At 36.2% G+C, this 27923-nt stretch overlaps 1 protein-coding gene across 1 annotated transcript; it reads right to left on the bottom strand.

The window, feature by feature from the left end:
* Nucleotides 1–109: 109 nt before the first annotated feature.
* On the bottom strand, nt 110–24146 carry LOC117322470 (F-box/LRR-repeat protein 2-like). Its single transcript, XM_033877403.1, has 15 exons — nt 24006–24146; nt 20008–20087; nt 19102–19156; nt 18473–18547; nt 17716–17810; nt 15806–15874; nt 15069–15164; nt 13923–14049; nt 12824–12898; nt 10635–10765; nt 10241–10301; nt 9282–9326; nt 8912–8968; nt 6949–7161; nt 110–6084 (listed from the first exon to the last, which is right to left on the bottom strand). The coding sequence occupies exons 1-15, from the start codon at nt 24051–24053 to the stop codon at nt 5977–5979; spliced, it is 1335 nt and encodes a 444-aa protein (XP_033733294.1). The 5' UTR covers nt 24054–24146; the 3' UTR covers nt 110–5976.
* Between the last annotated feature and the right edge of the window lie 3777 nt (nt 24147–27923).

Raw genomic sequence — 27923 nt, 5'->3', positions numbered from 1 at the left:
ACTCAAGGAAGAAAGCCGGCCGTTAGAGCGGTGACAATCTTTGGCATTACGTATATATATACGTAGTTTCCCGCTTTTACTGGTAGGAGACTAATAACAACGACATTGATAAAGGATTATGTTGTTTTATTTATAAAACTTGATCAGATAATAAATAAACATGCAAATGCTAACATATACAAGGGCAGATAACTCTACAAAGATTGATTGATTGGTATATAACCAAGGAGATACAGCAATAGCAAGCTTTTCTTCAATCAAACACATTTTACGTCACCATGGATACAGACACATCACTGGTAACCATGGAAACACGACAATATTGACCTGTGTAATGATGTGACCACTAGGTGTCGCTATGCACACTCTAGTGTGAACGGGAATTTACAGAGCCCTGTTTTATATGTTGTACACAACAAACTAACAATGAACTTTAAGTGGTGTTTTTTTTTCTCCCATTTTATGAATGGTTGTAACAATGACTTCTCAAAAGGCATAAGGAAAAAAAAAATTTTAACAGACAAAACAACTCAAAAGTTGGTTTGAATTGGAATTTAACACTTCATATTATTATGTCATTATCATTTACTGGCACTAATACTAAATATCTTTAAAGGATTTGTTTCTATCTTCTGTATCCAGTATCTTTAATACTACAAATTCACTCATTGGCCAATCAATGGTATCGGGCACCATTTGGAAACCATGCAAACTAATCTATGGCCAAAGTTAACTGAATTTGTCCAATTAGAGCCAACCAAATTGCTAGGTTATGTATCTAGTATATTTTCAGAAACTTTCCATGTACTTTGGTGTGGAATCACAAAATTTCGACGGATCTACAATATATTTTCTGTACAGTTTATTGTCCACAACATAAAAACAATCGCTTCAATGCTCAAAAATGATTCAGTCCAACACTATAATATCTTGGTGCGTCTCGAATATGTCTATCAGTGGAACTGTCCTAACCAGGAATAAGTTTGTACCCTACGATGAAACCTGTCTATCCTCCACAGATCATGTAGGTAATGCCAATATTTACTCTGAAGAGAAGCTTGTCTGGACTGGACAAATAATATATAGTCTTGTGACACGGATATCATTGACTTACATTGACACCAATTTCACATGATTTGCATCGGGCAAGGTCTTTTACTAGCACAATAGACACCAATTTTGTGAGTCGTTTTTTTTTTAGGACAGAACAAATCTAAGGTCCATTTCGAAAATCATGTCTTGATCAAGGCAGTCCACATCATGTTTGTCTTTATTCGATAATGAAATTTGATGTCTTCATTGGAAAAAATTTAGAAAATTTTATTTTGGAATCTAGAAGCTTTATATTTCCTTTTTTTAAAGTTGTGTGAGGTTCCAGGGTCACGTCAAAGCTTACTTTATCACACTGTCTCTTCAGTTCCCACAAAAATACCATTGCCTATATCCTATCACAACAGATACAAGCTTGTACAAAAATAAAAGTTATCCTGTTTTACTTGAAAGACCACAGCTGAACAACTCATAAATTAACATACATAAATATACAAAACAAGATCAAAGCCACTGTCCACCAACACAACAGTTGTTAAATAATTAAAAGTTAACGAGGAAAGCTTGAGATGTATTATTAAAATCTTTTAAGACTTCGTAATATGTGAAATTGTCAAAAATTCAGTCTAGGTTCACGATCCTTTTAAAATACTTATTCTTTTCAATACTTGAATCACGACGGATATTACTATCCGTTGAGTACAAGCTGTGGTGGGGACAGTGCATACCGTACTACATGTAGAAGACTTGGCATACTCATTATAGCTTGTCAGCTTTTAGCCATTCTCAATCAGCTTGTGTCAAAATCGTGTTCTAATTCAAAACTCTCAAGAGTTTGTCAGGATTACACCCATCACCAAGTCTTTCACTCGGGAGAAATCTCCGCCCTTGGGGACAATGCTCCAAGCCTAGAACACACCCTCAATGGTAGAGATTTCTATTTTAACACTTTAAAGTGATCAGCTGATTTGAGTTTATCATTAACACTTAACTATATGTACTCAATTGCACAGTTAACAATGGAATATTGAATTCACACTCACCAGTGTATAATTGTGTTCAAGTTTTCCTGGCTGAGTTTCATTAATATTCCAATTAACAAAATACTTAAAATTTTACACAGGAAAGTATAACAGAATTTGAGGAAAGTTCTTTAGCTAAGATCTTTTAACCTTGAATCCAATCATACTCTCCTTTGGAAAATTTAAAGCTGTTTAATTTTCTCATGGAATACTGATGAACTTAGATAGAAAATACACTCTGTACCCTATCAAACTTGTTATAAATAATCTGAAATTATGATCTGTAACAAATGTTAGACATAGTATACATGACTGGAAAACCTCACAAACTGCTTTGGCGTGTTTTTAGTTTTGTTCAGAAGTAAGGGCAAACAAACCCCTAGTACTAGAAAATGATTGAGCAGAGCAGTGGAGTAGTAAAAGAGATACAAGGAAGACTACAGATCTAAGAGGACAAAAGGTCATGGGGTTATAGGTCACAGAGAACCAGGAGGTTAAGTGTTATAGGAATACAGAAGTATCCGTCGATAATACTGAAGAGAAGCGGACAATACGAGGACACAAGTAATAAAGTTTTGCAGAATACTGGTCATGATAGAGTAAGTATGAAAAGATATAGATGATTAACACACTCAGTCAGACACACAGGGGATCCCCAGTGATCCAGATTCTGTTATTCCAAAATTTTTTTACAGTTTGAGGATTATATATGGGGACTGGAATAATTTTACATAAATTCCATCTTCCAATCATCCAGAGAAATATTGTTCATCAAGTTAAGGATTCCAGATTAATGAAATTTAACTGCATACTTTTTCTCGTGTGTATACATAAGTTCAACATGTAACCATATGTGTAACCATGTCAATTATATAATTGTTATATATGTAATTAGGTCAAATATGTAACTGTCACGTGTGTAACTAGGTCAACTATTTGTTACGTATACATGATTGTGTAGATAGGTCAAATATGTAACTATTACTTGTGTAACTTGGCCATGGTCAATTATGTAACTGACATATTTGACCAGGTCAAGGTACTTGCACATGTGTTTGTAGGTTTACCTTGTAACTAGGTCAAGTGTGTAAGTTTCGCAAGTGTAATTAAAACAAATGAATATATAACTAGGTCAATTGCATTACTAACACAAATAATTTATAACACTGTTTTTAACAAAAAATTATATCATTGCAAACATGCAAATAAACATTACCTTAACAAATCTCCATATTCTCACTTTTGTATAATTAAATAACGTTGGTAAACCAGTTACGGTAGAATGTCGACCTTACACTGATGTACGAGATAGGAAAAATTCATACTGAACTCCCCCCTTATATATAACACAAACCTGCCATGATACAGATTCTAACTCAACAAGTGATAATCTCGTGTTTAACTGGTAATGGACACTTCTCACAGAGACCAGTCACTTTAACAGAGCCTTCCAACATCAGAAGGATACTTATGAAGCGTTCCACAAATATATAGGATATCTACATTGACTGTCCTGGAGGTATTACAGCAGTTATGTTGGAATAATATATGTTTACGGTCGGCATATACAGACAATCTTCATTAACATAGTTTTAATATCTAAATGTAATTCAACAGATACAGATAATTGTCCTGTAAATGGTACACAGATGTCTTTAAATTGTCTATAGCTACCTACATATTAGATAAGATTGGCCCCTTTGGATTTGCTACATCTTCGAATTCCTTAATTATACCTTAACTTGGAAAAATAGTTTTCTCTCTATTGAACCGAGTAACTTATATCAAACACTAAGTAAACCTAAATTCTCAACCAGAAAGTGTTAGCTTACTTGCTCTAACCCGGTTAATGTTAAATTAGTATTTCTCAAACCACATAATTTTCTAGGTGAATTTGAATCTAAAAACAATGAAGTCTGCAATAAACAACTCCAGATCCATATTTACTAACTTCCATATTTCAGACACACAACTCTCTGACTTAAACCATACACATCTCTCTGACATACTTTTATTCACAGAGCTCAGGATATAGTTAAACCATACACATATAAGTTCTTTGTCACGCAAAGTTTAAACCATTGGACTTTAATACATACAACACTTAACCATGCAACTCTTGCATTGGACATAAACAAATTAACACACAATTCTCTGACTTGCATTTAACCACACAACTCTTGGACAAACTAAATTTCATCACACAATTCCAATGTATAAAACATTCACTCACACTATTCTCAGATACACAATATTTTACCTCACTACTCTTTGATATCTAGTATTCATTCCACATTTGTAAAACTACTCCGGATATTACAATAATTCACTCCAATACAAGAAACCAAACAGCAATCTAACTTAACAAGCATCCTACCAGACATCCAGAGATAAAATCTTCATGACAGCAGTCTGACCTTGACCTATAACCCAAGTGAACAGTACTGTAAAAGAGAAATTTCCCCAACAATGTACTATTAATAACAACTATTCTATCACCCTTGTACAGTATATACCTACTCTATAGGCCAATCTGGACATGTTTGAAAACATAATATCATTCTTTAAGACTAGATTTGTCCAGGGTCGGCAGCTGGCAACTATAATGTTTGTGTGAAAAGTAACACAGAGATGACAGATTGGTAGTTATACTAGGCTTCCTTATCAGAACTTTACTGTTAAATTGACTGACATTCATAGTTAAAGAGTCACCTGTATGATAAAAAGTACACACCTATTATTAAAGGAAACATTTGATCCTTAAAAACAATTCAATGTTGAAAAAAGGCTCCTTTTCCAACATACCATCATGATTTGAAACTGTGATCACATTTAGATATTAATAATATGTACTTCAATAAACACTTAAAATATTTAATACTTGTTAAGGTTAAAAAAAAAACGTACACAGATTTATAGATATTACTCATTTAAGTAATATCTCATTACTAATTACTTGTGTTAAGTAATATATTGTAATCATATAGATATTTCCTAAGGAAATTTTAATCACATTTATGGAAATTATTTCCTAACAGAAAACTTGTAACATTTAACTAACACAATATATAGATATCATTTCCATAATTAGTAAAAACTTTGTCATCACATTTGGAGATTTGACTTCTATAAGTAAAATTTCTCAACAGATATCACTTCCTCCAGCAAAATGTCAGTGGGTAGTCTTTTCTTTAAGATATCAATAAGAGACCTATATTAATTTAGTACATTGTCATTTGAACTATTTAATAATAAAAAAATTCAATGGACATTGTACTTATTCCAAGTTCTTTGATCCCTATAGCAAAACACATGATCTGGAGTATCCAAATAGCATTGGATAATTAAAAGATGTTAGTCGCTTGGTTCCTGTGTGTTGTCTGTGAGTGGTAAATGATGTTGTGTGAAGGATGTTTTGTTGATATGTAAAACTGGACACTTTTACACACAGACATTTTCGCATAATTATAATAATAACACATCATAAGAATCGCAGTTTGGACACGTTTGCAAAAATAATCATGAATTCAGTGGCTATATAATATACCAGCTTGATAAATTTTGCATGTGAATATCTTGTTGTAAGCAACAGACTTGATATAACCAGCGAAGCTTGTCCAGTTCCGTAACATCCCAACCCACGCAGCTTGGCTCCAGACTATGCACCGACTCGAAGCCAACCGCAGCTCACGGAGCACTCAGGATATCTGCAAGATTTTCCAGATTTTCCTCACAACCCTATGCCAGTATTGTGTAGCTATAAAGATGTTTGAATTTCTCATGTTTTCCTCAATGCTACATCTGTAATTGTCTACTACACATGTACCAGCTAACGAGTTGATCACACCTTGCATTCATCACTGTCCTAAAGTTGTTTCAAGGTCGTCACCTTGGCTCCTTGTTGTCAGAGAATCACGCAACACTTGCAGTATCGTTGCCGGCCATTTCCGACTGATGGTGGTGGGGTCACTGGTGCAAAGTAGGCATGTACTTTGATGTTTGGTAGTCGTGTCTACAAAACAACAGTAACCAACATGTAAACAAAGCTCTCTGACACTCGAAATCAATGGGGACAATAATCCAGGTCTTCTGCTTCATTGCGAACAACTGCCATGTAAATCAAAATTCATTCTTAAATGATTGCTAGATATTACTTTCAATGGACACTGTGCTTAATGTCCCTTGATCCCTAAAGCAATAATTTGCATAATTTTACTAGAACTTGAAAATTATTTCATTTTTCCTTCCAAATTATTAGACGTTATATTATGAATACTTTTTTTAACGGGGCTACAGTAAATCTGAGGATTTAACCCCTAAATACACAGAAAATATTTATGGTACACCGTACCTTTATTCGAGACTTGGTTAAATGACACGGAGACATTGTGAGAAACTAAGCTATCAACACCGAAGACAGGTTTCCCAGCATCCCTTATTTCCTGAGTCACCAGACCGTGACATTTACCCGATATTCAGAACGGCAAATTTCCGATATCACTATAGGTGTGTTGTGTTGTCCACTACATGACCTAAACTACAATAACTGAAGTTGGACTTACACATTTTGAGCAATGGATCTAAATGCAAAACTTTATTTTTATGACTTTAAATCAGAGTTGAGACAAAAATGACATAATTCTATATTTTAAGTTTTAACATACAGTTAGACCAACATCTGCTTGTGTAATATTAAAGGAAGCTATAAAGTTTTACACTGACTCAAACCTTCTAGTGAATACTTGGATAAAGCATAGTGCTACTTTCTTTTTAGCAATACTTTACCAATACATCTTCAAGAATTAAAAACACCAAGATGAGATTACTACTTTACATTTACACACGCTTTACAGTAAGTTCTGGAAGAGTGACTTACGCGGAGTCTGCGGATACCAGCCCGTGTGATGAGCTGACAGTCGTACAGTTCTATACGCTCCAGTCCTTGGCAGCCCATCAAGTGTTCTAGTGATGCGTCTGTTATAAGTGGGCAGTTGTCCAGCTCTAGGATGTGGAGATACTCTGTTGCACATGTCCCTGTTCCGATGTGACGGATTCCTTCATCTGTTATCAGCTCGCAGTGGGACAGACTCTGAAATGAGAGATAGTAAACTGTGTTGTAAGATCTAGAGTAGGATGTCCGAAACTTACATGTATCATTACATTGTTTAATTTGTTAAGGAAACGTAAATGCTGTGTGCAAGATTATTTTCCAATTCAGTCAATTAAAAAAAAAATCATCATGAAAAAGAAAACAAGCCCACATACACTTTCAAATTGGTAAGACTGCCTTGATACCATAATATCATAATTTGCCTATATACTGTCCAGTATGGTCCTACAGGTGAACTCAGGTATGAGTAGTACATTACATAGGCCTATGAACTAGCATCTGAATAAACTATGCAACCTTGCTACTTAACTTCAAACCACATATGCTTTGGTAATGTACAATTACCAAGCAGGCATCAATAAAATACAACCAATGACAAAAATAGGTAGGATATCACTGTTTTGTGGAATGTAATTTACTAGGTACTTACAAATGCCCTGATTCGGGGACATTACACTTACCAATGAGCTGATTCGGGGACATTACACTTACCAATGAGCTGATTTTTGGAATTTTTACTTACTATACTTATTAATGCATAAATTTGGGGACATTAAACTTACAATGTGCTTATTTTGGGACATTGCACTTACTGATTTTGGGGTGTTAGACTAACAAATGCCCTGATTTTGGAACAATATAACCAATGCGCTGATTTTTGGACATTCCACTTACCAATGCATTAATTTAGGAAAATTACTCTTACCAATATGCTGATTTTGGGACATTACACTTACCAATGCGCTGATTTTGGGACATTACACTTACCAATGTGCTGATTTTGGGACACTACACTTACCAATGCGCTGATTTTGGGACATTACACTTACCAATGTGCTGATTTTGGGACACTACACTTACCAATGCGCTGATTTTGGGACACTACACTTACCAATGCGCTGATTTTGGGATGTCACACTTACCAATGCGCTGATTTTGGGACACTACACTTACCAATGCGCTGATTTTGGGACACTACACTTACCAATGCGCTGATTTTGGGACACTACACTTACCAATGCGCTGATTTTGGGATGTCACACTTACCAATGAGCTGATTTTGGGATGTCACACTTACCAATGAGCTGATTTTGGGACACTACACTTACCAATGCGCTGATTTTGGGACACTACACTTACCAATGAGCTGATTTTGGGACACTACACTTACCAATGCGCTGATTTTGGGACACTACACTTACCAATGCGCTGATTTTGGGACACTACACTTACCAATGAGCTGATTTTGGGACACTACACTTACCAATGCGCTGATTTTGGGATGTCACACTTACCAATGCGCTGATTTTGGGACACTACACTTACCAATGCGCTGATTTTGGGACACTACACTTACCAATGCGCTGATTTTGGGATGTCACACTTACCAATGCGCTGATTTTGGGACACTACACTTACCAATGAGCTGATTTTGGGACACTACACTTACCAATGCGCTGATTTTGGGACACTACACTTACCAATGCGCTGATTTTGGGACACTACACTTACCAATGAGCTGATTTTGGGACACTACACTTACCAATGCGCTGATTTTGGGATGTCACACTTACCAATGCGCTGATTTTGGGACACTACACTTACCAATGCGCTGATTTTGGGACACTACACTTACCAATGCGCTGATTTTGGGATGTCACACTTACCAATGAGCTGATTTTGGGATGTCACACTTACCAATGAGCTGATTTTGGGACACTACACTTACCAATGCGCTGATTTTGGGACAGTAGTTGGACAGGTAATTCAGTGTAGAGTCTGTTATCTGTAAGAAACCAATTGCGTTAGTCCGACATACAATTGCCAACTTCTTCTATTCGATACTGGTTAATCTTCAGAGTTGTTGAAACAGATAGTCTGGATAAAATTGGTGTATTGGTAAAAAACCTAAACATGTGATTGACTGTTATTATTTCACACAAGTTTCAATTCATTCAGATACAGAAGGGATAATAAAGTTAAGACTGTCTTTAACTTTTCAGGGTCACTACCACTTCAATGTATTTCTTTAAAGATGGATATAGACTACATTATTTTTGACATAATTTTGTATTCAGTAATGATCATTATGTACTTACTTGTATACATTCTTCCAAGTCCATTTTCTCTAAACTATTGCAATTCTGAAAATACATAACATGTCCTGTAGATCCCGCAGTGTTTATGTAAATAGTACTTCATATAGATACTGTATCAATACAGATACCTTGGCGCTGATCCAGTCTTTTTTGTTTTGTTTTTTTAAATGCAAATAATATTATTCCCTACACTGAAATCTAATTACCTCCTGTAGTGTCTACAGTGGTTACCTTCTCTGACCCTTATACACAGGTATCACTATACACAGGTATCAGTATACACAGGTATCACTATACACAGGTGTTACTGTACACAGGTATCATTATACATATATATCATTATACACAGGTGTTACTGTACACAGGAATCATTATACACAGGTGTCACTTTACACAGGTATCATTATACACAGGTATCACTATACACAGGTATCATTATACACAGGTATCACTATACACAGGTGTCAATATACATAGGTATCACCATACACAGGTATCAATGTACACAGGCATCACTATACACAGGTATCACTATACACAGGTGTTACTGTACACAGGTATCACTATACACAGGTATCATTATACACAGGTCTCACTATACACAGGTGTCACTATACACAGGTATCATTATACACAGGTGTCAATATACGCAGGTATCACTATACACAGGTATCATTATACACAGGTATCACTATACACAGGTATCATTATACACAGGTATAATTATACACAGGTATCACTGTACACAGGTATCACTCTACACAGGTATCAATATACACAGGCATCACTATACACAGGTATCAATATACACAGGCATCACTATACACAGGTATCACCATACACAGGCATCACTGTACACATGTATCACTATACACAGGTATCACTATACACAGGTGTTACTGTACACAGGTATCACTATACACAGGTGTCACTATACACAGGTGTTGTTGCAGACTTACCTTGGCCAGGGCCTGGAAACCATTGTCTGTGAAGTGGGAACAACATGCTACCTCCAATGTCCTGAAAACAACCAAAGTGTTTAATATCACAGTATTAACCTCATCAACAAGCCCATAATTTTATCATAATTTAACTTATTGTTGCATAACAAAGGATCAAACATGAGTAGATTGACTATAGTGAAAGATCTTATTAACAACATTATCATTCAGAGAAAGGAAATGCTCCTTTGTACGGCAGATGAATTTTGACTTTAAAAAAGTTTTTCTTTACTACCGAGACAGCAATGTGATGTCTTGTATTAATGACAGTTAGTGATAAGTTTTTCTTTACTACCGAGACAATAGCATGACATCTTGTATTTATGACAGTTAGTGACAAGTTTAAACCTACCTTAGATTGTGACAACCCTGACCGAGGGAGACGAGGGCAGCGTCTGTTAACCTCAGACAGTTAGATATACACAGAAACAGGAGCTGGTGACAGTGTTCCCCTATCTCCTGTATAGCTTCATCTGTTATATTCTGTAAACATTTGCCAAAAAATAGTTTAAACTGAGGAAGTACCCTATCTCCTAAATAGCTTCGTCTGTTTTATTCTGTAAACATTCCACAAAAAACAGTTTAAACTGAGGAAGTTTTAACGAAATATTCAGCACAGAAATGTCCCACATGCAGAGGAGGAGATTTTCCTATAAATCACATGGTGATCCTGTGGTTGCTAGGGAAAAGATCAATATAATATTCCCTAGTTGAGGGTGTAACCGAGAAATCTCCATCACTGTTTAATATGGGAGGATATTATTGGTTGTCTAACCCGAGATTTGCATGCTGATGATTGGAAATGTCTCCGCCATGTACATACACAAGGTAGAAGATGATATTTCTTCGACCATCATACTATAATATTAACACAGAGTCCAGTTGATCAAACATTAAACAAAATATTACAATGTAACACAACATTGTTGACACGATATAATTGTATCATTGCCAGTACATGAAATCTGTCATACTCTTGGGGGTGACAGAGAAATCTTGAACAGGTAAAACGAGAGAAAAATCTGTGAATAATGGAAGAAAATTCTATCACACACAGGGTAGGAAAGGACGGCTGAAACACCCTTAGATTTTATAATAATGAATTACTGATGCGACATCATTGTATTGTTTCTGTGACATCATACAATGGTTGTGAATGATGGATTGCCCTTCTCAAACATGAAGTTTTTTTTTTATGAACAAATTGGATTCATGTTAATTTTGGATGAAATAAATTTGTATGCAAGGAAAATCATCAAATATGGTCTAGATGTGTTTTGTGGACAGGGCTATTTCAACCCTCCTGTTAGAGTTTGTCTGGCCAGCACTTTGTAAGCTTCATGCTGACCAGATGACACATGGGTTGAGATGGATTAATACAAGAGGCCCATGGGGCCTGTATCGCTCACTTGGTTGGATTAGACCAAATGTCAAAATAATGTTCATATTCTATTTGTTTTATTTGTAAATCTCTAACAATGCTATATATGGTTATAGTGTGGGAATCCGAACTGCTTTAAAGATTAATGAAGTCTAGACTCTCTAAGGTCTGAAAGACCTCAAGAATTGTTTTGAGAACATGCATGCATTCATCACTTTATGACTAGTAGGGATTTAAAGGAATGACCTTGATTTCCCCTATTGGGCCCCACCCTTTTGGCCCCTCGGGGGCAGAGTCACCAATTATACAAAATCTGTTCGCCTTCCCCCAAGGATGTTTCTGACCAAATTGGGTTCAAATCCATTCATAACTTTATAACAAGTAGCGACTTAAAGGAATTACCTCTATTTCCCCTATTGGGCCCCACCCCTTTGGCCCCTTTGGGGTCAGAGTCACCATTTATGCAAAATCTGTTCCCCTTCCCCCAAGGATGTTTCTGACCAAATTGGGTTCAAATCCATTCATAACTTTATGACTAGTAGCGATTTAAAGGAATTACCTCTATTTCCCCTATTGGGCCCCGCCTCTTTGGCCCCTTTGGGGTCAGTCACCATTTATGCAAAATCTGTTCCCCTTCTGCCAAGAATGTTTCTGACCAAATTGGGTTCAAATCCATTGATAACTTAATAATAGTAGCAATTTAAAGGAATTACCTCTATTTCCATTATTGGGCCCCGCCCCTTTGGCCCCTCGGGGGTCAGAGCCACCATTTATGCAAAATCTGTTCCCCTTCCCCCGAGGATGTTTCTGACTAAATTGGGTTCAAATCCATTCATAACTTTATGACAAGTAGCGATTTTAAGGAATTACCTCTATTTCCCCTATTGGGTCCCACCCTTTTGGCCCCTTTGGGGTCAGAGCCACCATTTATGCAAAATCTGTTCCCCTTCCACAAAGGATGTCTCTGACCAAATTGGGTTCAAATCCTTTGATAACTTAATAACTAGTAGCGATTTAAAGGAATTACCTCTATTTAAGTTGAGACACAATGGTCGCCATCTTAAGAGTGTTACACAAACTATGATAAATATAATCATTACTCATGTGCTATTCTTTTTATTCAATTATAATAATTAATTATATATTAATTAATTACTTACTGAACAACTATGGAGATTGATTTTTTTCAGATTTTTACAATTCCTTGCTATATGGGAGATTCCAACATCTGTCACCTGAAACAAAATTATTGAAAGATTTGAAAAATTATTGTCAAACTTTGAAATAATCTTATTTCTAATTTATAGAGAAGACTACAACAAGCAGTGATTCCTACTATGACATCAATATCAAATTATTTTTTTCTTTTCTGATATATATTACATAATAGCTCTGAATATGCATTCTAAGATCTACAGTTATATAATCTGTTACTAGTAGTCATTATACTCTAAGATATGAATTGTATTCCTGCTCCAACTGGCATCATCAATACAAACATAAAGTAGTAAAGGGAGATAATCAATACATTTCATCAATATCTAGGCATCAAGATACCAATATTCAGCAAAGAATGCATGAATGCTACCTCCTGTAATACTATTCATTAAAACATATCGGAGAGTTGTTACACCTCCAATATTAGAACAACAAGATCAATGGTGACTTGAGTGAGGGACCTTCAATGTGTATCAAGAGAAAATAATCAGATGGTTAAAGTTGACCACACCATACCTAGGGTAACCATTTGTCTGGTCTCTGTTACAATATGACTTACCTGTGATAACCCTTTGTCTAGTTTCTGTAATCACTATGACTTACCTGTGATACCCCTTTGTCTAGTTTCTGTAATCACTATGACTTACCTGTGATAACCCTTTGTCTAGTTTCTGTAATCACTATGATTTACCTGTGATAACCCTTTGTCTAGTTTCTGTAATCACTATGACTTACCTGTGATAACCCTTTGTCTAGTTTCTGTAATCACTATGACTTACCTGTGATAACCCTTTGTTTAGTTTCTGTAATCACTGACTTACCTGGGGTAACCCTTTGTCTAGTTTCTGTAATCACTATGGCTAACCTGTGATAACCCTTTGTCTAGTTTCTGTAATCACTATGACTTACCTGTGATAACCCTTTGTCTAGTTTCTGTAATCACTATGACTTACCTGTGATAACCCTTTGTCTAGTTTCTCTAATTACTATGACTTACCTGTGATAACCCTTTGTCTAGTTTAGGTAATCACTAAGACTTACCTGTGGTAACCCTTTGCCTATGAAGGTGTGTAATACTGTACAGCCCTTCGCCAGGGCCTCTACACCGTCATTCGTGACCTCTCTACACCAGGACAAATTAATGATATTCAAATTGTGACAGCCATCACTGAAAACAGAAACCATTATTATATACCACCTACATTAACATCACAGAACAAATCCTAGTTACAACTAAAACTATCTTCTCCAGGGCCAAATTATACATCCTACCTTCCCACCACCTATGAGGTTATTTGTAGAACAACAAAATTAATTGTAATCTTGTAACACAGGGCCATGGCCAATTTAGCTTAACTAGGTAAATTCTACCTGTTATAGATTACGCACATCTACAATGTACAAGGGTTATTGTTGGTAAGTTAAGTTGAAATCCCATTGCATTTATATGTCAAGGTATTTAGTGATGGGAAACCATTACAGATGTACCCCGAATGCTGCCCATATTCCTGAAGATGATAATACAGGAAATAAGGTGTTTAACACAGTCTGACTGTTGATTCTGAGAGAGTTATGTAAGGGCTTAAAGTTGTCATGTGTACATTTAACTGATGATTTGCAAATACATTCAGGTATAGAAGTTGACAGTGTGATGTTAATATGTTATGGTGTGATATGTATTCCAAATACTGGCAGAAGTTTATGTGGTAAGTTCTACTGATGGGAGTATGCACGCACACAGACAAAGTGATTAATGTATATATTTACTTGGTGGTGGTATAGTAACTTCACTATACCCTTAAGAAGCCTCCCCTGTTCCACACTTTGATATATTTTGTTTAACGTCCCATCAACAGCCAAGGTCATTTAAGGACATGCCAGGTTTGGAGGTGGAGGAAAGCCGGAGTACCCGGAGATCCACCAACCTACGGTCAGTACCAGGCAACTTCCCCACATGGGTTTCAAACTCGCAACCCAGAGGTGGAAGGCTAGTGATAAAGTGTCGGGACACCTTAACCACTCGGCCACCGCGACCCCGCTACTCTACAAACCCACGTCGAGGCTAACTAGCTAATTGGCCATTAAATAAGAAACCACTCATTGGTAGGTTGTCATCAAAAATCCCAATATAAAAAAATTTTGCTTGGTTATCAAACGCTTCACATTCACATCATTCAGACATCTTACCTGACGGCCTTGAGTGCAGAGTTGGTGATCTGTGGACAGGAGCTAATGTCCAGCCTGTGTAACTTATGGCTGTACTTGCCCAGGTTCTCACAAGTCCTATAGGAAACAAAATCTCAAATCAACTCTACACAGTAAAACATATTACAATGGTTTCCAGGTACCCATTAGTAAGAAATTGGTTTTCTGCAATAAAAATATGTTTACAATGATTCCACCTGTTTTTATTGTTTCTAATGTAAAACTGACCAAAATTTGTTTTTATGGAGCCAAGGGAAATTTCTTCGAAATAAGTCGAATTCTGTGGTGATAGCATTGTTACCCCTGGTTCCTCTCTCTGTCCTGATTACGAGATGTGTAATAGTGTCAGATGAACTTTAACCCCCCTCCATTTTTAATACATGTATTTATACCTCTACATTCTATTTAATTTATAGCCAATACCAATAAGGTGTCATGAACTTTGAACTCTCAATACTTACAATACAAACAAAGTATCATGAACTTTGAACTCTCAATACTTACAATACAAATAAGGTATCATGAACTTTGAACTCTCAATACTTACAATACAAATAAGGTATCATGAACTTTGAACTCTCAATACTTACAATACAAATAAGGTATCATGAACTTTGAACTCTCAATACTTACTATACAAATAAGGTATCATGGACTTTGAACTCTCAATACTTACTATACAAATAAGGTATCATGAACTTTGAACTCTCAATACTTACAAGTCTGTGATCTCCTTACAATTGTTGAGATTCAGTTCCTCTATATTCCTACATTGCTGAGCAAAAGTCCTGAAACACAACATTCTATGTTAAGTACTACATGTACAGCTAGAAATCATTTACTTCATTTCAATGAGACTTCAGATCCCAAAGTTATCACTAATAATTCTTCAAACACACAAATGTAGAGAGAACAGTTTTGATATTAAGTTATTTAAACATTATTCTCAATTTATTTTTGGTTTATGAAGTCATAGACAAAAATACGGATGGGCATTCTTCATAGATGCGACGTCAAAAGTAGTTCTACGTGTATTACGTCATTAAAAATGACGTAAATTTTTTCGGGCTATGAAGAAATAACCTTAATTTTCCAACCAATGAAAATGAGTGTAACAGATGAAATAAAATTATTTATCAGTAACTCATAATATGTAGATCTTAACCCTAGAAATAAGAGATCCCAGAGTGATCTTGGCACCCACCATTAAACGATCTTTATAGGTTCCATGTCAGATTGATCTCTCTATTTTTCACTTCCTCTCATATACTAATCTGTGTAAATTGAGAAACATCCCTCCAGTACTTTTCAAACAAGGGCAACCTATATATGAAATTTAAGATTTAGCGATAATGACTATCTGTTGGCCATGTTGTTTTCAGATTGGTCCCCAAAATGCAATACAAGGGACCAAGGGGAACCTACATATGAAATTTGAGAAAGATCCCTTCAGTACCTTCTGTAAAATAGCGATAACAAACATCAATTGTCAAAATCCAAGATGGCTGCCTGTCAACCATGTTGTTTTCAGAATGGTTCCAAAATGCAATAGGCATAACTAGCGACCAAGGGGAGCCTACATATTATTTTTTTAGAAAGATCCCTTCAGTACTTTCTGAGGAAAAGTGATAACAAACTTCAATGGTCAAAATCCAAGATGGCTGTCTCTCGGCCATGTTGTTTTCAGAATGCTCCAAAAATGCAATATGCATAACTATAAAGACCAAGGGCAACCTACATGTGAGCAGTTGCTACATATAGATATACTCCCATCCCTCTAATCAAAACTTAAATATGTCCAAATGTTCAGGAGATATCTTGTACACAAGCTTTTTATTTTGGAAGTGGCAAAGTGTGATTTTTGAGCTTTAACTTTAACCGATGAACACCAAAAACACTTCGAGCGTAGAACTTAATGATGTGATGCTATGGTGTGAATATGAAGTAAATCTGTCCGAGGTGGCGTAAGTATTTTTCAAGAATCTTGTTATGGCACAACATATTTTCGGAGAAGTGTTATGGAGCAGACAGCAATGCATTCTTCGAGAGGTTGATCATACACACAAGGTTATCACGAGCGGACAAACGAACAAAGTGATTACTATACCCGCCTTACTAAAGTGACAGTATAAACGGTCGGACAAACAAACAAAGTGATTACTATACCCGCATTACTAATTTAAAGTGACAGTATAATTGTTTGTGATAACTAAGGTGCTGGTTGTTATTCTTCATCAACATAATAAGGTCATTGAAGTGAGAAATCCTTGAGATACCCAATAACTTTTCTACATTATATACCTATGCCACCAAAGTGCAGTATTACAAATCTTTGTCCAGTCTACTTTTACAGAATTACTGCAACAGTTGTACAGGCCATGTAAACACAATGTATCAGATGGATCGAACCCATGGATTAAAACTGAGCTCTCTGATATCTAAGACCATGTGACCAATCACAATGCATTACAAGGTATTTTATATGAAACATTCCTTTGCTTCATTAAAATTCTAGATCCAGATAAGTATCAATATAACTGGCAGAAAAACTTGTGATTTGAATTCTATTTATTGATCAACCATGCACCAATCATCTAGGCAGACAGCCTCAATATTGTACAAACATTACCTCAGGGCCGCATCTGTGATGCTCTGACATCCGCGAAGACTCAATGACTTCAGAAATCCGCCGCAGCGCTTGGATATATTTTCAACCACCAGGCCCTGCAAACATTATAAGGATCCAGATTACAAAATCTACACTCTCTATCTTATCACAGGCCCATACAAACATTGGTAAGAGGCAGATCATATGACTTACGTTTTGCATATATAACAGATGATGGACACTGATGCAAAAGAAGTCATAAAGAAGTATCAGAGGGCTTTGTTTACTGGTTTGGATTTTATTATCTATAAATTTGACACTGCAACTTTATAGAGTGGAACAAAAATTAACAAATTTGTCCATATATATTAGCTGAACAAGATAGAACCATGTCTCACTGTTCTGCTTGTAATTTGATTTTTGCCCTAAAATGATACCTCCGACAATCAAAGACAGCTGATCTAATAATATCCTTGACACCGAGACTCATGAATCAGTAGAAGTTGAGTTTATATATTAAAACAAGCTTTTAGCAACTCTAAACATCAAGTTTTTGTAGAAGTCTGTAAAAAGATTTTAACACATCTGACCTCATACCTCTTGTGTATGAGTTGAGGTAATTATATATTGAGTCATTTGAACAAATCAGCTCTTCAGATCATGATAGCCTTGCCTCAGAGCATGTGTCTTGACTCTAGACTTAATTGTTCTATATAAGAAGTCACACAGGATATTATAACTGTTGATACACAACTGTAGTAAATACAAGACTACATACCACAATATCTCTCTGGAACTCAAACAGGTCAACTCTTTGCCAGTTACTGCCATCCAGTGCAAGGACATTCCAAAACTGTAACAATTATAAATAATAAACAATTAGTGATAAAATTTGGTTCAATGACAACAAAGAAGTCCACAAGGCCTACACAGATATCAACTCTTTTGTTCAAAACCTTCAAAAATGTATAAAGTTACAGAAAATCTTTTTCTAATACTACAAGCTAAGGAACCACCTGGATCAGAATTCCTACATATAGTAAGTGTATATATATATAGTGTAATTGCTAAATTTCAAACACGCAAATCTTCAAAGTAGGTACGCTTAAGTAAATTATCGTTTTAATAATGTGACACTAATGAATGACAGATGATACCAAGCACATGGATCTCACCAAACAGCAGTATAAGGATAGAGTATATTTTGTATTGATTTTCATTGATTCAGAACTTCCACTAAAACTAAGAATACTAATCCACAAGTACAACACACATTATTTCATGTTACACATTATTGAGTAAGAATTTCACATTGAGTATCATAGCCAACTTGGTGGCAGATTCCAGGTTTTTAGTCAGTTCTGATTTCCTACCTAGGTAAATAAAATGTCGGCCATGGCCACTTACCCTTGCTACTTGGGCACATCGACATAATGAGACGACGTCTAGAAATGAAAATATCCTGAAAGAGAATTAAACAAGTAATTGAATTGTCTTTTGTCCCAAAGATAATAGATATAGACAAAGTGGAATCACACTTGCCTTCCATACAAGTGCCCTGATGGGTGTTCAGGATGATGAACTCTAACAGTAGCACATGCATGACAAGATATTGACCATTCTGAATGTTCATAAGCTATTCATGTGTAACACTTTAATCCGCACCAATAAGATAGATTAGTATCAGCTAATACTGGTATATAATTACATAACTTGTCTTGCAATTGTTGTAAAATATCTAAAGTTTATAGTCATCTATAGATGTTATATAAAACAGAAATCAAACAATAACAGATATTGGTTACAAGTATAAATCTCAGATGTTAACACTATCTTTCACTGTGTCCTTCACGTAATTCTTCTACTCATGTCTATATATCTGCTCCTTTTAAAGTGTAACACTTCAGTGTTTAACCTCTATAATAGCTAGCTTGCTGCTTTCCCCTTCTTGATAACTGCACACTATATATATATATATATCAAATTTGTAATTATTATTAATATTTTGTCTCTATATAGATGCATGTACGGTAAACCTCCGGTTAGTTCGAACACGCGGATAGATTCGAACACACATTTTTTTCCAAGAAAAACAATATTTTTTAGCTACTAATAGTTCGAAACTCAGGTTGTTTATAACTGACACTATTTCGGATAGTTGGAACTGGTCAAATTAAGAATGTAAAGTAAGATTTTTTTTCGGCCAAACTCCATTGAAAGCTCGCGACGACCCAGTCCCGACGGCCGGCCTAGAAAAAAATGCCAAGCCGTATATAAATCTTCATTATCAACAAGATTTCACAGATTTGTTACCTTAGTAGTAACTCTTTGGGCAGCTTTTTATTTATAGTAGCATCGTCATCTGTGATACCTATGGGTGTGACCGGTATGGACTGAAAACAGAAAAAGAAATATGTATCAGAACAGATATATATAGGTTTTCCCAGCTTATTAAAACCATACAAATAACACATTACCTGTAAGTATGCAAGTTGCTCATTGGTTATTTAATGCTGTTTGTAAACACAATTCATAGTCACATAATTATGTGATTTTAAATACAAGATGCCAAGGCCTAGGTCAGTCATTCAAGGAAGCTATTAACCAAATTCCATGATCCAGATCTAGGGTTTCCAGTTTAGTAGACAGACCCTTCAGAGTATATTCTTGCCACCCAAATTAAGTCAAAACTCAACCGACTCATGGGTTTGAAGGGACATGTCTACTTGACACATAGATACATACATGTATATGCATTTTTTTCATATCAAACCATTTTCGGAGAAATAGTTGTTTTACAGTTGTTAAACATGAAAATCAAATCGATGAACTGTGACCATAGGTAGAAATGATCTTCAGATGATATCAAAAGACAACAGGTACAATGGGCCTTTGTCACTCACAATACAACTTTGAAGTTGATCTAGGTCATTTGTGTGGGTGCTAATTTGACTAGCATTTTATTCAAAATGTGAACATAATGAGAGTTATGGTGATGTTTATTCATTTAAATATACGTTGTGGCCCTTCATCCCACCATTCTACTGGCCCAATATATCATTACCTTAATTGTCTTGCTGATACAGAAAAAAATAAATATTAAACATTTTATCTTGATGACCTTGAAAGTAGGCCAAGGCCATAATCTTTTTTTTTTTATAAATGTTGATAGCTACTTTCTAGAATGCTTCATTGTTCAATAAACATGTGCCTCTTGGTTAATGAGAAGTCATTTAAAAGATTGTAACATATTTGACCTGTGTAACCATAAAAGTAGGTCAAGATAAGTCATTGGAACAAGCTAGGTTGCCCTTCATCCCAGCACGATACTGACCCAATATATATCATACCCTGGGGATTTTGAATTAGTTAATGAGAATAAGGCACTTAAGATTTTAACATATTTGACCCATGACCTTGAAAGCAGGTCAAGGTCAGTAATTTGAAAAAACTTGATAGCCCTTGACCCAAACATACTACTTGACCTAAGCAGACTATGTATACTGGCCCAATAGCATAACCATTGGCCTCTTAGTTAAATTATGAGAAGTTGCATTGTTGAATAACACAACATCATAATAGTTATCAAAGACTTCACCACTGAGAAATACAAGGGGGCCAGCTGGAAACTATGGACCATATAAACTTATATCAACTTGTAATAACATTGACTGAGTAAGCCAGCAATTTCAATAAATAGTACATCTAACAGTGACCTTGACATTGATATAGTTTAAAAGGTAAGTTAATCAGATAGCACCATGTAATCATTAGTTTGAAAGAAACGAACTTCCATCGATCTCAAGAGGACAGAAACAATCTGTGCTTCAGAATCATTCAAGGATGAAATGTCTTTCATCTTTTACCATCAAAACAAACATTGTTATTGTTTTTGACGTCGCCTTAAGTTTAGCTGAGAATTGTAAAGTGACTTCAAAACTTGAAAACATGACAATAAGTGAAACTATATAATTTTTGTGTTTTTTGTTTGTTTTGTTTTTGGTAAGTGTGTTTGACTGGTGTGGGGGGGGGGGGGGGGCTGAGTGGTTAATTTATCACTACTTTATCACTAGCCCTCCACCTCTGGGGTTGTGAGTTCGAAACCCATGTGTGGCAGTTGCCTGGTACCGACTGTAGGCCGGTGGTTTTTCTCAGGGTACTCCGGCTTTCCTCCACCTCCAAAACCTGGCACATCCTTAAATGACCCTGACGTTAAACAAAAACAAACCAGACCAAAAGTTTGACAGGTTTTCTGAGGATCATGAATGGTGGCCACATTCTATATGCAGTAGATTATCGTAGATATTGGATTTTAACTCAGGGTGTACAGTTTTTTACCAGAGAAAAGTGGGTGGTATGATATTGTAATTTAGTATTCAACCAATTCATGTTTATTCTGTAAAATTAGAGAAAAAATGCATGTCCTATCATGTTAAAAATAATCACAAATTTTGTTCCTGAGATATAATCCAAAATAATTTTGATGCAAGACTAGGAAAGCATGAGAAAATGATGAGGTTAGTATATTAACCTAGGAAAGTATGAGAAATGGAAGAGGCTGTATCGCGCGCGATACAGTCTAGATCTGGGGTCACGATACGATTTGTATAAAGATATTTGAGAAACTGATGACCTATCAGATATCTGGTATTCCATCGTACAGTAGTCTTGTTTGTGTATGTGGTGTTTCCTGAATATTTGAATCTCAATCTACATTTGTTTAAAAAAGCATGAATTTTGGCCGTTTCCCACAAAGCCTTCTCGAATTCAGATAATTTGGATTTGAAAGAACCCCAACAAGCAGCTTTATTTGCCACTGAAATGTTGTACGCTAAAGTCTGTCTAGGGAGAAAAATGTTCCAAGTATCGCGATACAAATCAAGGATAGAAGATGCATTGATGCACCACTCTGTAATTCAATACATTGTTGCATGATCAGATTGTAACACCACTAGTAACTAAACTAGGAAAGCAGGGTTTTCCCGGACGCAGGTTTTCTGCGTCTAGGACGCAAAAAAAATCACGAAGGACTCGCAACAAAAAAGTATTTGCATCCGTGGGACGCAATAATAAATAGACAAACGTCTTATTAAATTACATAACCATATCGCTAAAAAAATAACTTTTTGTCGGTATTTTGCCGTGTTTATTTCTCGCTGGTATCAATCGGCGTTTTTACAAATCTAGGCCTGGTAATAGCTATAAATAGGTCATTTATTATCGGGGTAAATCCGAGTCTTTCGCTAGTTTGAAATGGTAAAAGTCTTAAGTTCGGCTAATCAAAGCGTCTAAACAACTATGATGTAGACAAAGTTTGTAACCATGCAGCGAAGGATCGGAAGTTTCTTTGGTGGCTGTAACGTTAACTGTTATTACAATATTCATTATTCAGTACACATGACAATTTCACAAAGTTAAAAAATGGGACTCCTGAATTTCTGCTGGGACTCCCAGTTTTAAAATTGAGGAGTCCCTGGGACTCCCTAAAACAAAATGACAGGGAAAACCCTTGGAAAGTATGAGAAACCTAAGAGGATGTAGTAACTAAAGTAGGAAAGTATGATCCTTAGGAATACAAATTATAAGGCAGGATGCAATTAAAAAATTGGAGCTTTTGATCATGACCATGCAGTATTCAATTAAAATTAAATGTCAGACTGCATATTTTTCAGTGAAATAATTTCTTGTTAATTATCACACTCATTAAACTTTCCCATCAAATTATACGATGTCACATTGTCAGTACATATTAATTTTTCGTTGATTGACAATTTATACGATGCCACTTTGTCAGTACATATTAATTTTTCTTTGATTGACAGTAAATATAATTAATAGTCATGTACATTAAGAAAAATATTATTTTCTCCTAATTTGATCTTTAGTGATAATGCGAAAATCATTAATAAAGACAAAACCTAAACAGTTGTCACTATTTCACGAGTATAAATATCTGAACTTCAATAAGATATAATCATTTTTCCTCCTTTGTTACATACCATGTGCCCACAGCCCAGTACACAATAGCCTTATTTCAGAAACTTCGATGCACAATAAAAAATGTAATATGGCAGGTTTTACTTTGAAACAGCCTGAAAAAACAGTTATAGCACACCCGTAAATTTAGATTTGTTTGCTTTTAATATGCAAATAAGGACACAAGAATGTAGGCTGCTTTGCTACCAGGCATCTTCCTGTCAAATGCCTACGGCCGATCAGCTGAGAGATGTCAGTCGAGAGGAAGAAAATAACAACACTGGTTTCTTGCCTTTGTGTCGACATTGTGATGGATTCTGTGCCAATAAACTCACCTCTGTTCTGCTATGGTTGTGGTGATTGAAATTGTTGTAGTGATTCATACTGATAATGCATCTAGAAGTCGAATGTCGTCAATTTTTGACTCAGAATCAATTCATTGAACAAAAGAAAAATAATAACACGAATGGCCATTCCTACTCGCTGAGTAAAACTACATCTGATTGGTCGATTGTTGTGACGTAATTTCTTGCCCTTGACAGGTACGCAAAATTAGCAGTATCATCTACGATAATTGACTTTAGCAAACTGATGCATCTATTTCATTTTACAATAATTTGCACGTTTGGGAAACTTTGCAATCGAGAAGTTAGTGGCAAAAGCAGATCCACGGAAATGCAACCCTGTCAATCTATTTGTTGACATCCTGTTATCATCCAATGAAAACCACCGTTACAGATGAGTGATTCGCAATGCCAATGTTTTGGTTTTTTGTATGACGTCATATTCGCCTCGTCCAACTTTATCCGCTTTACAAAAACAATTATTATACCAGCTAAAAAAACTTAACAGAACTTTGTAAAAAGATGGACTTTTTTTTTAAAAAGTGAAAAACCAACAACCACAATATTTGTTTCAGCAAACGCATTGAGAAATTAATAAAATGATTTTTGTAAAAAAAATGAAATCGCCAAAATATAACCAATATTTTTCCATTACTGTAGTAATATATAGATCTATATTAGTATCAGTATTATTATTTAAAAAAAAACAACAAAAACAAGTCTATTACTGATTTTTTCATATCACTTTATTATCTGAGCCAAATGATTAGACGATGATTAGGCCTAATCAATAATCCTGGTTTTATCATTAATCAATTGTGACGTCATAATATGAACAATGACATTACGTCATGAATTGAACTTTTGATCTTGACCTCCATGCTTAATCATATTCATATTGAAGCTATCATTTAATTGTTGCTCGCCAACTCGGAGAAAAAAAGAAAAACCTCTGAATCCCGTTTCACAAATCATACGGAATCTTACACTGTTAAATAAATGTTCATTTTATGATAGTTTTAAGAAACACGAGTCTTAGAAGTTTTTATTCTTGCGAGCCTTTGTGAGCGAAAATCAAAACTTCAAGACAAGTTTTATAAAATCTTATATAAAATGAAAACAAATATAAGAAACTTTCATCAAATAACTAATACATATCGACAGTTTTTGTTGTGTCAAAGTGTAGGGCAAATCAAACGGTTGCAGCCATTTTGTTACGCCATGTACAATTAATAAATGGGTAGCTGCTGGGGTGTACATTTTCTTTGTTTTAAATTAAAGTGAAAACCGATCAGACGTTGATTATTACCGATCTCTATAAACCGGATACCTGTGTAAACCGGCCAAATTGTCTGGTCAGTGACATCCGGTTTAGACAGGTTATACTGCACATGCATTGGGCGAATTCACTGTTCACAGACCCATTGCGTGATAAGATATCATGTGACATGAAAACTCATTTGGGATCCCATATAATATATACATATCATGGCAATATCATATCATATATCAATCAATTTTTGTGGTTCGTATTTAGTGCTCTAGGAGTCTACTGTGAAGAATTCGGAATATCCGGAGAAAAACCGCGTGGTCGGACATGTGGCTATATCTTTTCACGTCAGATCGGAAGATTGAACCCCGGGTGGTCTTTGAAAACATGCACTGCGCCAAACGCCAACTTGCGGATCCATGCTTATTGGGCAACATGCAACATGTATTGCATCAGCTGCAGCTATTGCATGCTCGGCTGTTTATACAACAGGTCACTGCAAAGAAGATGTACAACGAAAGAGCTGTAATACGGCATATCCTGGGCGTGAAGACACACATTTGATCAAAGGCATTATTGTTCTGATATAGGTTGGACAATATCGATCATTAGTTCCGCAATATTCTGTCGAGATTTAAAATCCTTCAACAAACATTTGTCTTAAATTCTAAACACTGTTCTGGTAAGGGTAACACACAAAACAATGTTACAAACATTAAACTATTTCATTTAAATTTTAGTTTTGATATATACCATTGCAAACTTCGTCATACAGTTACAACTTCCATGTTTAGACATTGTGACATATATCACCAGATCTAATAATACCCCTGGGAAGAGACATCGGTAACCAAGCGACTGGGAGTCTTACATATAGAAGAGATCCCCGCGGGTTGCCAATTGATGTCCTGTGTTGCCAAGAGATGTCCTGTATAGCCTGAAGGACCGTTGTTAATGTATTGGGACTCCCATACTTTATAGAGGAGGTTTGAAGGACAGTTGTCAGAGTATTGGGACTCCCATACTTTATAGAGGAGGTTTGAAGGACAGTTGTCAGAGTATTGGGACTACCATACTTTATAGAGGAGGTTTGAAGGACAGTTGTCAGAGTATTGGGACTCCCATACTTTATAGAGGAGGTTTGAAGGACAGTTGTCAGAGTATTGGGACTCCCATACTTTATAGAGGTCTCGAGGACCGTTGTCAAGGTATTGGGACTTCCATACCTTATAGAGGAGGTCTGAAGGACCGTTGTCAGAGTATTGGGACTCCCATACTTTATAGAGGTCTCGAGGACCGTTGTCAAGGTATTGGGACTCCCATACTTTATAGAGGTCTCGAGGACCGTTGTCAAGGTATTGGGTCTCCTATACTTTATAGATGTCCCGAGGACCGTTGTCAAGGTATTTGGACTTTATAGATGTCTCGAAGACCGTTGTCAAGGTAATTGGGACTCCCATACTTTATAGAGGTCTCGAGGACCGTTGTCAAGGTATTGGGACTCCCATACTTTATAGAGGTCTCGAGGACCGTTGTCAAGGTATTGGGACTCCCATACTTTATAGAGGAGGTCTGAAGGACCGTTGTCAAGGTATTGGGACTCCCATACTTTATAGAGGAGGTCTGAAGGACCGTTGTCAAGGTATTGGGACTTCCATACCTTATAAAAGAGGTCTGAAGGACCGTTGTCAAGGTATTGGGACTCCCATACTTTATAGAGGTCTCCAGGACCATTGTCAAGGTAATTGGGACTCCCATACTTTATAGATGTCTCGAAGACCGTTGTCAAGGTAATTGGGACTCTCATACTTTATAGAGGAGGTCTGAAGGACCGTTGTCAAGGTATTGGGACTTCCATACCTTATAAAAGAGGTCTGAAGGACCGTTGTCAAGGTATTGGGACTCCCATACTTTATAGAGGAGGTCTGAAGGACCATTGTCAAGGTATTGGGACTCCCATACTTTATAGAGGAGGTTTGAAGGACAGTTGTCAGAGTATTGGGACTCCCATACCTTATAGAGGAGGTCTGAAGGGCAGTTGTCAAAGTATTAGGACTTTATAGAGGAGGTCTGAATGACAGTTGTCAAAGAATTGGGACTCCCATACTTTATAGAGATCTGAAGGACAGTTGTCACGGTATTGGGACTCCCATACTTATAGAGGAGGTCGATCTGAAGGACAGTTGTCAAGGTATTTGGACTCCTATACTTTATAGATGTCCCGAGGACCGTTGTCAAGGTATTTGGACTTTATAGAGGTTTCGAGGACCGTTGTCAAGGTATTGGGACTCCCATACTTTACAGAGGAGGTTTGAAGGACAGTTGTCAAGGTATTGGGACTCCCATATCTATAGAACATGTCCTGTGCTGCCAAGTGATTGAGATGCCATTCCTATGGAAGAGGTCAAGGGTTACCAAGTGATCGGGACTCCTATACCAGAAGAGGTCCCGGTTGCCTAGTGTTTGGGACCCTCTGCCTACTGAGTTACCAACCGGGACTACTTGTCTACAAAAAGATGTCCCAGCTATCGTGATTAATTCCAAAGGGCGCGGTTAACCAAGAGACTCGCATACCTTATATTAGAGGAGGTTACAGGAGGCCTAGACTGGCCAAGGATTATAAATAGGAACAAATATAA

The sequence above is a fragment of the Pecten maximus genome, chromosome 2, assembly GCF_902652985.1.
Source record: "Pecten maximus chromosome 2, xPecMax1.1, whole genome shotgun sequence".
In the NCBI taxonomy this organism is placed as follows: domain Eukaryota; kingdom Metazoa; phylum Mollusca; class Bivalvia; order Pectinida; family Pectinidae; genus Pecten; species Pecten maximus.
This window is presented reverse-complemented; position numbering and strand designations above follow the sequence as displayed.

What these genes read in the sequence shown, in the direction of transcription:
- LOC117322470 (XM_033877403.1), bottom strand. Translation starts at nt 24,053, where the DNA reads ATGAATCACTACAACAATTTCAATCACCACAACCATAGCAGAACAGAG. An exon ending in GATGTGCCCAAGTAGCAAGG is followed by an intron (nt 18,548 to 19,101) that starts GTAAGTGGCCAT and finishes TAATTGTTACAG; the next exon opens with TTTTGGAATGTCCTTGCACT. An exon ending in ACTTGGAAGAATGTATACAA is followed by an intron (nt 8,969 to 9,281) that starts GTAAGTACATAA and finishes GGTTTCTTACAG; the next exon opens with ATAACAGACTCTACACTGAA.